General features: G+C 37.6%; 1 protein-coding gene across 7 annotated transcripts in view; it reads right to left on the bottom strand.

Annotated features, from left to right (window-relative positions):
- LOC127421200 (unconventional myosin-Id-like) overlaps positions 1 to 12,542 on the bottom strand; it is a 96,538-nt gene that overhangs the window by 65,113 nt on the left and 18,883 nt on the right. For 3 of the 7 annotated variants that reach the window (XM_051664045.1, XM_051664043.1, XM_051664044.1), the window contains exons 13-14: positions 6,418 to 6,492; positions 4,835 to 4,967 (exon numbers count right to left, since the gene is read on the bottom strand). In XM_051664045.1, the coding sequence (XP_051520005.1) occupies positions 4,835 to 4,967; positions 6,418 to 6,492 (208 nt within the window). Of the gene's footprint in view, positions 1 to 2,683; positions 2,911 to 2,975; positions 3,123 to 4,834; positions 4,968 to 6,417; positions 6,493 to 9,902; positions 12,532 to 12,542 lie in introns of those variants that run through there. The other 4 variants (XR_007893953.1, XR_007893954.1, XM_051664047.1 and 1 more) reach the window with 4 other exon arrangements.

Genomic DNA, 12,542 nt, shown 5'->3' with positions numbered 1-12,542 from the left:
TCCTCCCGGGGCAGTGCTTGCAGGCTCACCACCTGATCCCTGAAGGGGGTCATGGGAACCTTGGTCACATAGCCCGGCCAGGGTCTCAGGACCACGTGAGAGTCTACCGGACCAAACTCCAGGCAGGTATCGCTGACAGAGAACGCCTGCAGGTCCCCAATCCTCTTGATGGAGGTAAGCGCAATCAGTAGGGCCATCTTCAAAGAGAGGGCTTTCAGCTCGACTGACTCTAGCGGCTAAAACGGGGCTCTCCGAAGGCCCAGGAGGACCACAGTGAGATCCCATGAGGGAAAGAGGTGTGGCCTAGGAGGATTCAGCCTCCAGGTGCCTCTCACGAATCTGATGATCAGATCATGCTTCCCTAAGGACTTACCATCCACTGCGTCATGGTGTGCCGCTCTGGTGGCCACATACACCTTCTGGGTGGAGGGGGACAGCCACCCCTCCAGCCTCTCCTGCAGAAAGGAAAGCACTGACCTGACCGCGCTTCTCTGGGGGTCTTCACCTCGGGAAGAACACCAACTCGCGAACAAACGCCACTTCAGGGCATAAAACTCCCTCATAGAGGGAGCCCTGGCCTGAGTGATCGTGTCTACCACTGCTGGTGGTAGGCCACTTAGGTCTTCCACGTCCCATCCAAGGGCCAGACGTGGAGGTTCCAGAGGTCTGGGCGCGGGTGCCAGATGGTGCCCCATCCCTGAGAGAGGAGGTCCTTCCTCAGGGGAATCTTGCGTTTCTGCAGGCAGGAGTCCCCCTACAGCAAGTGTCCAGATGCGTCGTGGTCACCACAGAAGCCTCCAAGTTGTGAGCGTGGCTCAGACACGTGAGGCGGCACCCGTGGCCATCGGAGGTGGAGAGATAACGACCGCATCCAGGAATTACACAAAGACGGAACGGCATCTTTAAAAAGACGTGTCTTTAAAAAGACGTTCACATCAATGTGCTGCTCTAATAGAGGAAAATATACTCTTTGCAGAGATATATACTCTCTTAGTAGCGCTGTCGAAGTGCCCAGGGGCGTAGTCTGCACTAAGCGTGCAGAAGGAGAGAAAGCCGCTGGAATGCGCCGTATATCCAACAGCATACGCTTCTTTCGAGGTGAATGGACCTGCAGTGGAATTCAGCTCGCCGACACACAACCGCTCGGCTCTGAAGAAAAAATCTGAATGAGTGGTTGCGAGCCAGCTCCTTTTATACCCGCATGTCTGGGGAGTGGCATGTAAATTCCACTCGCCAATTCTCATTGGTCTTTTCTCAAAGATTAGAGGTGTTTGGGGCTCCCAAGGGCGACCCCTAGTGTCACTACATCGACGCAACGTCGAGTGAGTGACAGAAGGGGAACTCCAGTTGCAGCAATACTAGACAGTACCATGAGGTAAAAAGCAATAACATTTGCAGTATAAGGAATTAATCAAAGATATTTTTCTCCTCCTGACATTTCCTGCAAGCCTAAAGCTCACTTCATCAAGGATGCACTTTTACAGTGATTATGTAAATCCCTCTCTCTCTCTCTCTCTCTCTCTCTCTATCTTTCTACTATCAGTGGTGTAGGATTGGTTTTAACATTGGTAGGAACATTTTAAAATCATTCAAACTATACAGATCTATCTACCTCTGTATGCATGTATGTATCCATCCATCTATCTATTTATCTATCTATCTATCTGTCTATCTATCTATCTACAGTATCCATCTATCCATCCATCCATCTATCTATCCATCTATCTATCTATCTATCTATCTATCTATCTATCTTTTTCATTCTCTCCTCTCTATACTCTGTTGTTTCTGGTAACCTAAAATGTGCTTCAAATGGTAACATCTAAATTAACTGGTTTAATTCAAGGCAAAAAAGGTTATTTAATATACACCGATCAGCCACAACATTAAAACCACTTGCCTAATATTATGTAGGTCCCCCTCGTGCCGCCAAAACAGCGCCAACCCGCATCTCAGAATAGCATTCTGAGATTATATTTTTCTCACCACAATTGTACAGAGCAGACTTTGTCAGTTCGAACCAGTCTGGCCATTCTCTGTTGACCTCTCTCATCAACAAGGCATTTCCATCCACACAACTGCCGTTCTCTGGATATGTTTTGTTTTTGGCACCATTCTGAGTAAATTCTATAGACTGTTGTGTGTGAAAATCCAAGGATATCAGCACTTACAGAAATACTCAAAGCAGCTCATCTGCCACCAACAGTCATGCCACGGTCCAAATCACTCATTCTGATGGTTGATGTGAACATTAAATGAAGCTCCTGACCCGTATCTGCATGAATTTATGAACTGCACTGCTGTCACATGATTGGCTGATTAGATAATCGCATGGATGATTGTTGGTGCAAGATGGCTGGTTTGATTATTTCTGTAACTGCTGATCTTTTGGGATTTTCACGCAAAACAGTCTCAAGGATTTACTCAAAATGGTGCCAAAAACAAAAAACATCCAGTGAGCGGCAGTTCTGTGGACGGAAATGCCTTGTTGATGAGAGAGTTCAACAGAAAATGGCCAGACTGGTTCGAACTGACAAAGTCTATGGTAACTCAGATAACCGCTCTGTACAATTGTGGTGAGAAGAATTGCATCTCAGAATGGTATTCTGAGATGCAGGTTGGCGCAGTTTTGGCGGCACAAGGGGGACCTACACAATATTAGGCAGGTGGTTTTAATGTTGTGGCTGATCAGTGTATGACTGACTCAACCTCAATACACTACGTTACACCCAACAAAAACATTTAAAGGGTCAGATCAGGCAGAAATAGATCCTTAGGGTAACAACTGCACATTTTCAGTTTTTACAGTGTTAAGAGCATGTGTTGAGAGGACGTATTGGGTGAACAGACAGACGAGGTACCGGTGTCCCCACAGGACCAGAGAGAGAGCAGGCAGTCCTTTACTGTGACCTAAAAAACACAAGTTGTCCCAGATGCAGCCACATTACAATGCAAACACATGAGTACGCACTCACATGTGCAGCCTAGTAGAAACAGAAATCTTCATAGATGTAGCAGGTCACCCTAAAATCACAGCATCAATTGTCACACTTTCTCTAGTAGTAGGAGAGGGGAGAAGTTTGGAGAGGAGAAGTGAGGAGATGTGGCCCACTGGCTCTAAGCTAAAACAGGATTTAGAAGGTGTTCCTTTGCCGTTAACAGCTTTATCAAATACAGACAGTCTCCATTAGAGAGATGACATTTTTCAACATGTCTACGAAAGAGATTACCTGTGCTATTCTGAGAGACCCCTATTTCATCTTTCACAGAAAAGAGTATTACAGTTTTTCTCAATCGCTTTGGCTCATTTTTTGAAACAGTCTTATCATTCTCTAAACTGTAAGTGCAATTGTCACAACTGTATTATGGGACATCACAACTCTATTGCATGTCTGCAAAATGTAGTAACTCACCAAAAACATTTAATTCATGCTTCAAAACCTAGTTATTGTGTCAGTAAATTGGCCAATGCCACCAAAATGAAAAACATTTTTTTTGTCATCATGTGAGACATACTGGTCAAATGTTTAGATGTTTTTTCACCATGGCAGTCAACCCTGGAAATGTTTGTTATATACAAATTTCACTTTTGTTCTACTTTTTTGTTGACACTGACTGCTTACTTTACTATGCATGAATGTCAGTTTTGTCTAACTGAAGGCTATTGTGTATCACACTGAGCTTTTTAGATACCGATTTCAACAGTAGGTAAAAGTTTACTGGGAAAAGTCAATACTGTACAATACTGTAGTACATAGAAAAAGGATATGCAAATTTCTATGTATACAGTACATTTATTTTTGTAGCAATGTGTTACATGTAAACAGAAAATGCACATGTGCATGTCCATTTTTACACATTTCTTACATGTAAAGTCATATATAGTGAACAGAAAATTGCCACAAAATAAAAATCGCAGACAATTGTACTTACTCTTGCACACGAGTGCCAAAATATGTGCAATTTTCTTAAATGAATAAGAAATTCAAATCTGGTTTGAACAAGAAACTAACTGTTCAGAGATTTGAACTTATTGTTTTGAAAATAATAATAATAATAATAATAATAATAATAATAATAATTCTCATTCGAGAACTGAGCCAAAGCGATTGAGAAAAACTGTAAATGATGGTAGTGTAGAGTAAGTTTGGATTAAATGAAATTAATTATTCATTCTATAAAACATACATTTTAGATAAAGCAATGTAAAGGTTACTATATTTTATAATCTCATCAATGTATGAGATTACAAAACTACAAACACAAATTGGCTCAGCTGGCCTAAATATTTGTATAATTTTAACAGAACTGAAGTAACTCCTGATATAAGGATGCACATAAAAATGTAATGCATGAAAATAAATAAAATGTTCATGCCATAGATTAAGATTAAAACAAAAATGAATGATAATTGTAAAATGGTATCTAAATATACAAGTTAGAGATAATGTGAAGTAAGCCAGTCAGTGTTGCAAACTAAATTGCATACTAAGTGCAGGGGTTTTGAATCACCCTAAAAAAGGGTTTTCTTGCAATGATGACTGGCCGACTTTACAGTTTATATCCAAATAATTCAATAAATGAATGTTGATCAAAGTTTTTTGAGAGTTATTTTATTACATAGTCCACAAAGTGCTACGAGAGATAAGGAACTAGCACAGCTATGTAGGAAATCAATTGCCTGGGACAACAATTAATGAATAATACAGTCATTATTCAAAATTATTTAACCTTAGAATCAAGTATTCCAGAAAGCCATGTAATAATACATATAAACATAAAAATATGTTTCAAATACTTTTTAATCTAAATATGACATTTAGGCATTTCTTACCTTACAGGCCAGTTTGTCCACTAGAGCAATAATAGAGTTTTTGAAGAGTGTAGCTGCAGTAAGAGGCCGTTTGGTCACCTCTGTGATACTCATATTCCCATCAGGCCACATTTCTTTGAGGACTGGATCAGAACTGTATGACAGGTTTAGAAAAGAGAGTAATATAAACCAAGGAAAAGAAGTAAGGAAAAGAAGGGTATGTAAAAAACAAAACAAAAAAACAAGCAAAAAAACCTACTATTAATCTAAAAATGTAATCTAATTGAACTGGTTTTAATTGAGGTCAAAAATATTATTTAACATCAATGAACTAAAAACTAATGTTTAGGATTAGATCAAGCAGCAATAGCTCCTTAAGGGAACAATTGCGGGTTACCACTTTGACAGTATAGGGTACAACAGGGCTTAAGGCATTCCTTAAGGACATTTTTGGATGAGTCAATCTGAGCCCACTTTGAACATTTTTCATAACAAATCTATTCCCCCCACTTAAGAAAACCAATGTGTTTAATAGGGGCCTTTAGCCCCTGCAACAGGGGGGCATTTTACCCCAATTACTATCAATTCACTTATTGGACATTTATTGAAAAATGTTTGATTTAATGACCTTAAACAAAACTGAAAATGTTAAATAAGTATTTTGTTGCAAAAGAAATTTTAATTTCAGGGATTTTCATTAGATACATAAATTTGCAACGTTTTAAAAAAATAATAATGAAAATTCTGTCATCATTTACCTCATTTTGTTCCAAACTGTCACGTGTTGGTTATAAGATGTGCAGTTCATTGCCATTAACATCACAAGCGTGAATGAGATTTTTGAGCTAAGGCAAGGGGCAAGATTTTCAGTGAATACTGACTTTTCAGTCTGTTCTTCACACAAAGCTATCATATCATTTTAGAACACTTGGAATATTGCACACAAGTCATTTTAACTACTTTTATGGAATGTTTTATGGTGCTTTTTGTCAGTTTAGAGCTTGACACATGGATGCAAACTCATGAGGGGTGCGTCACTCGACTGACTTCAAAGTTCAATGGCAGTGTTGATGTGAGTCATGTAAAGCTCCTTATTGTATAAACATCTGTCACTTTTAAGCATTAATTATAGCTCTTATGCCCCTTTCTCTTTTTAATGAACAAGGTAGTCTCACAATGTCAAAGTGAACGAACAACATGCCCCCCTTATTCAGTTGGTCAGTATGTGTACCAAGCCATACAGTTTGTTTATGATACGAATGAGAAGTTTTACGAGTACCACTTCTTCAGAGCCACTCCATTCCTGTCAAACACAGAATCACTGGGCATGCGCTAAAAACTCTTCGGCTCAGCACAAATCACAAAACAGCGAATTTTGCTGAAAGGTGAGGAGTTTGCATCCCTGTTGACAGCCCCAGTCCTCATTTATTTTCATTGTATAGTAAAAGACCACCTCAGACATTCTGCATTAAATCTTGTATTGTGTTCCACAGAGGGAAAACAGTCATATGGTTTGGAACGGCATGAGGGTGAGTCTGCAATGACAGAATTTTGGGTGTAATACTCCTTTAATTGAAAGGAAGCTAAAAGCCTCCCATCACTACCTGTTATACATCAGTCGCTTGAAATCCTGGAACAGCGGGTCCTTGTTCTTATCAAGAAAACCCTCAACTGAGTACCTGAGAAAGGGGAAGTGCAAAGAGAGGAAAGTGAATAGAGATAAATCACTAGAGAAACCAACACAAGCTTTAAAACAAAAAGGAAAATACAATTCCAGTAACTGAGTGACTCAGTGTTTTATGAATGACTCAAAAAGGTACAAATGACTCACAAAATGCACAGGTAAACCAACAAAACACCTGGGCCATTTTATCAGTATGATGCAAAAAAAGTTCAAAAATCAGTATGATGCAGAAAGGTCATAAGAAGTTTATCAGCTACATTCTTTTTTATTAATATTTTTTGGCCTTTTGGTGAACATGATATGATGGTATTAGATGGTACTTTGATATATAAATCAAGATTTTAGGTTAAAATGTATATGAATGTATGAAGGAAAGTGTGTATTTTAGGGTTGTTATTGGTTTTCAATATTTTTAATCACCCTTTTGACTTCACTTGTTAATTTGAAACAGTCTTGCTATGTGACAGATTAGTTTTTATAGAAAATAGAATCAACATGGACATAAAACTGCATGCATAATAATTATAAAAGAAGTAACACAAGGCTGTTTAAAATAGTTTTAGACTTCAGGAGTTTAACATGCCACATCGCAAGATATGTCCACTTCTCAAAAATATTTTCATGCCAACTACCCATATACTGAATTATTACCATGATACGTGTGTTACACACTATAGTGTTGCCAGTGTCCCTTATCCTACACATTGTGTGCTACGTCTTATCGAGTGTTCGTGAAAGCGCTAATTCTAAGTGCAATTTTCATGCCAGAGCAAAGCGCTGGCGTGGTGGCAGTGTTCACGCTATCTGTGGGTGTTAATGATGTGGCGCAAAGCTCAATTTGCTATTTTCCCAAGAAATAGGTGATTGCACTAAGACATTTCGAAAGCAGGTCTCTTTTCAGCACAAAGTCCAAATTCAGTTCCTACATTTGCAGTTTGCAGATTCCATCAGCAGGTGGTAATAAAGTTCCTTTCCAAACTCTTTAACTTATGAAACCAAAATGTTTGAGACTTGTGTTAAACTATCTATCATGTTATTTATTTATTTTATTATTATTATTATTATTGTGTTTATATTTACAATTGTATTAATTATATAATTTGTATTGGTATTTTTCCACCTGTTGTCATAGAGTGATTTTTAAGTCACTGTAAAAGGTGGCGGTGAAAGTTGGAGAGGGTAAAATGTTTGGATTGGGTATGATTTTTTTGACCATTTCATTATTTTGATTATATTTTTGTTTCGTTTGATGCGTAATTTGAATTTAGAAATATTTTTGGTTTAATTTTTTCAAGTTTCAATAAATTAATTTAATTGTTCAAAATCAAAATCGACCGGTAGAAGTGAAGTGCCGATACAATCACTGTTAATGCTAGCTACAATTTGTGTGTCAGCAGATGAAAATTATTAATAATACTTACATTCCCTATAATTTAACGGAACATACTTCCAAATCCTGATGAGAATAATATTTTCTATGCATATAAAAGGAGCATGTCCATATTTCTATTATTCTAATTAATTGCATACAATCCATTTACACTACTAACTTCTTATGAATGCGCTGCCTTTGTTTATATCGTTGGTGCTTGAGGGAATGGAATATATAATAGGACGCAGATGCCGCAATTACCGGAGAAGAACCTCCGAATTAAGGCTTAGCGCATGCTTGCATAAAAATACCAAAATGTCATGGCCATGCCCACTGGCTTTGTGCTAATGATTTATGGCATAGCACTGCGCTTAGCATTAAAATAGGTCCTTATAACTAAATTTTTGCCAAAGCGTTAATAAGTTCAATTCTGTATGTATCATTTCAGTTTCCAGCTGAAATGTCCACTGAGTGGTGCCAAAAGCAAGTTTTATTTTCTCTAAAAGAGACTAGATAAAGTTAGAAAGCAGATTATGTCTGCAAATAGATAATTCTAGTGAGTTTTTAGTTTTATGCTTTACTAATCCTAACCCCACACCTAAACCTTACTCTAAACCTACCCCTTTGTGTATTTAAAAATGTAATTAAAATTCAAAATGAAACCTTAGAGGAGAGTGTGACATGTCCCTTATTTTACCACATTGAAGCTGGCATCTCTAAATACTTGGCACTTTATGGTACTATAAGGGGCAATCAAATGAGCAAAGGAACAATTCTAAACCCAAGGACATGCCCAGAAAATGGAAAAATAAAAAAACAACAAATGAATTAGCATTGTTCACTGTTATTTGTTGGTTACATAAAGTGTCAAATGCTTGAGAGAATGTGTTGCGTGTGCTGGCCAGGTACAAAATCAGAGCAGCCCAGAGTCCATTCAGCTCTGTAGACCGGATTAGCAAAGCGCAGATGTATTCCGCTAACAGTCAGACCAACACACATCGACACGTGTTCATTCAATCAAGTATAAACAATACCGCATTATACATTCAAGTGCACATTTTTTGCTTAAACAATTTCACACACACTTATTCACTCACACAGTCAAACACGTGTATGCCCACATGGCTGTGCAATAGCAATATCACTGGGGTAAAAGCAGTCCTTGGTGGACAGATGCTGCCCTGTGGCCCTTCTCTAGTAAGACAGGCAAATTCCAGAAAATGGGGTGAGAACAGGCATAAGCCCAAAGTTTCCTGAAGGAACAGTTTGTGCTTATAACATACCAACACATTCTTTGACTTGGCTATAAAAAACGTAGTCAAAGAGTGTGAATTCTAAAAGGCGCTGTGTTACAGAGAAAATTAACTTGATAGCCGTTAAAAATATATGCATAAAATACATCTGTTTCAATTCAGTGCATGCAAGATGAGGCATGATGCTTATTTTAGGGTGTGAAATGGTCATATGATGAATGTGAGATGAGTGGAACGAAAGAGAGCACAGAAAGATTAAGTGAAAAGACAGAAAGGCTGTGTTTGGAATGGAATACTAGCTTTCTACTTACTGAATACTGTGCAGTATTTGTATACTAACTAATGTTGAAAAACAGTAAGTGAAACAATATTCTTTGCAATGATAAATGTTTCAAACAGTACGCTACGTTGTTGTCAAATGACCTCCAGTAACCCACTTGGAAATAACAGTTAGTATTTGTTTTTTATTAAATTCTGCATAGAAATGTCTTAAAGGTGACGTGTAATTTCTTTTAGATTATATACTGCACATTTTGGCAAATGTGGTACCATAAACAAGCAGTATTACCTGCCAGTGTAAGCCAAGTATTGTACTTAGAAGTTAACTTAATTTAAAGTTAGTAACTGTAATCTGATTACAAAAAAATAAATTGAATGCGTTACACTACTTTCAGTACTAAAAAAGTCATTAGATTACCATTATTAATTAATTTGTAATCAGATTGCACCCAACACTGTTCACTGCATACATAAAATTTGCATACATTGCACAATACGCACATGCATAGTAAGAGTAAGCTATTCCAAACATAGCCAGAGACATGGATGACATATAGGGAAAGAACACGGAAGTGATAAAGAAAGACGAGAGAAGACAAGGAGAAGGGGAGAAGAGAGAGAAAGACAGAGAGAGACAGACGGAAATAGGTCATGGTTTGGGGGCATGCTGATATGGGGTTGGTATATTTAGTGAGACCTCCCTCCATCACTGACAAAGCAGAGCCTATGGGATCTCACAGATTTTATTTTGTGAGTGTGAGTGAGGCTTGACATCCCCGTTCTGACAGTCTATATTCCTGAGGGGACTTCCTGTGGTGTGTGAGTGTGTGTGTGTTTGAGAGAGAGAGAGAGAAGGACATGCATCAATCTAGGAGATTTGTGTTGCAAACGCGTTCTCAGACAGATCCGAAGTGATCGTCACAGAATGTGTGTGTGCATGTTTTGTGGTTTTACTGCAGGGTTGTCATAATAGTGCCATTCAGTGTTAAGGACTGAGTCCTCTGTAATCTTGACCAAATTATCAAGCATGTGGCTTGTGGCTCCCGACACTGTTCATCTCGTTTCTCAGACCCGCCGCCAATGGGTCGCTGAATATACAAATCACCCTTGGATTCTTCCACTGACATTCACGGTTCACTCACTCAGATTCACAAGAAACAGATCTAAGATTAGAAGATTGCAGCACTATGAAATTTTAGTTCAAGACAATTTAGCTTTAATCAGTTACTTCCACAGTTACACTTTAACACATTAAAGAGTGAAAAGGAAGTGAAAATGTGTCATCTATTTTCAGAGCTGAGCCCTCCAGTTGCTTCTCTCTGCTCCTCTTTCCTCAATGAGAAAAGGTCTTGCTAATTCCTAAACCAGGACACAGCTCTCGCTGAGTTTCAGCACTCTGCAGACTTCTGCAGCAGCTGCACTTTAATATATTTATAAAGTTGCATCATCAAACCTTTAAAGAAACTTCCCCTTAAAACAGTTATTAAAGGTAACATGAAATAAAAACTAACCCTGTTCACTTTTTAAACACATGTCCCATGCAAATGCCCCCATGTCTCATGCGTCATTCACATCTTTTTTAAATGAACATAATTATAAGCTGACAACTCTACTGATTCTACTCAGAGCTGTTCACATTCTCGGTCTCAATGCCAAAACGCATCCTTGTACTACTTCGCTGTAAATGTGTATTTTATGTCTTTGGTTTGCTTTTAGATATTTCTAAACTTACATATATTAAAAATCAACAGAGGCGTCATGCACCATTTTTTTTTTTTTTTTTTTTTTAAAGGGCACCAAGGATTCACACTGAAATAAGATAATAAGCTGCTGCTTTCTTTAAACATGAAGAAAAGAGAGTGCAAAGATGCCACAAAAACTGTCAAGCACATTTCAGCACCAAAGGAAATGAACAGTGACTGATCAAACAAAAACTTAGACATAATCTATATTAGACTTTGAAAAAAACTGCTTCACAGAGATCAGACATATTTGGCAAATGTTAACTTAACTGAAGTTGATGCAATTGATTTGTATTTATTACCATAACACTGCACATTCCCTTGGTGCTCTGCTTGACCTACCCCATGAGCAAGATCTCTGAAGCAGCCACTGAATGCCACATATAATGGAAAATATGTGACTCAATTGGACTAACAAAATTTAGACATGTGAATAAAGATTTCTGCCACAGACATTCTTTTTTTTTTTTTTTTTTTTTTTTTTTAACATGCAGTGCAATAGTCATTTAATTTATTTATTGAAGGAACAAATACATTTTTTTGATTTATTATTATTTATTTTTTTTAAATCCTCTTGGCTCAAAAATCTGACTGAATGGGCATGACACCTCTGTCAATCAATTGCAAAATGATAGAAAATATCAAACAGAAATATGTTTAGGAAACTAACTAACTGCCAAAGCTGCTGTCATTTTATATTACTAAAGCCAAGTAAGAGAAGCTTTAATAAAGTCAGAGTTTCCAACTTGTATTGAGTTCAATAAAATTACAAAATGGAAACGTCTATAATTGTGCATGATTTATTAGTGCCTGTTAATCTAAAGAAAACAAATATGTTTGTTTTCATAATCTTTCATAAAATGTAAAAATGTACTGTCATTGACGGAACACTGAAACAACTTTATTTTTTTATTATTTTTTTTTTTATTATTCAAGGCCCGATGGGAGAGGAAACTAACACTAAACAATACAATTTTATCCCACTTTTCACAATTAAATCTAATCCAGGTAAAATCAAGTCCCGCCCCACATTATTTACAGCTGAATAGTCTGTTTTACCTCAAAATACATAACACTATGGTAGTTAAATACATTTTGAATTCCCTTTCATGTCAAAGATCACGGTAATATGGTGGATCAACTGTTTAAGTGGCAACTTATGCAGCTTTCTGTTGTCCTATACACAGACATACGGAAGCGTTTTTTCGTTCAACATGATTTATTTCAGAAATAATGATAAATGCTGTTTTGTCTAGCTGTACATTGCTGTACCGACCCATTTTTTTTATTACAATACAAAAAGTTTCCAAAGCTGTTGTCACAGCTGCTGAAATGAAAAAAACTGGTGTTCCAAGCATTTGCAATCAGTCTGTTCACATCACCTGCATCTGAATCACAT

Source organism: Myxocyprinus asiaticus, chromosome 30, assembly GCF_019703515.2.
Source record: "Myxocyprinus asiaticus isolate MX2 ecotype Aquarium Trade chromosome 30, UBuf_Myxa_2, whole genome shotgun sequence".
NCBI lineage: Eukaryota > Metazoa > Chordata > Actinopteri > Cypriniformes > Catostomidae > Myxocyprinus > Myxocyprinus asiaticus.
Note: the sequence above shows the minus strand (reverse complement) of the source record. Positions and strands in the feature narration are given on the sequence as shown.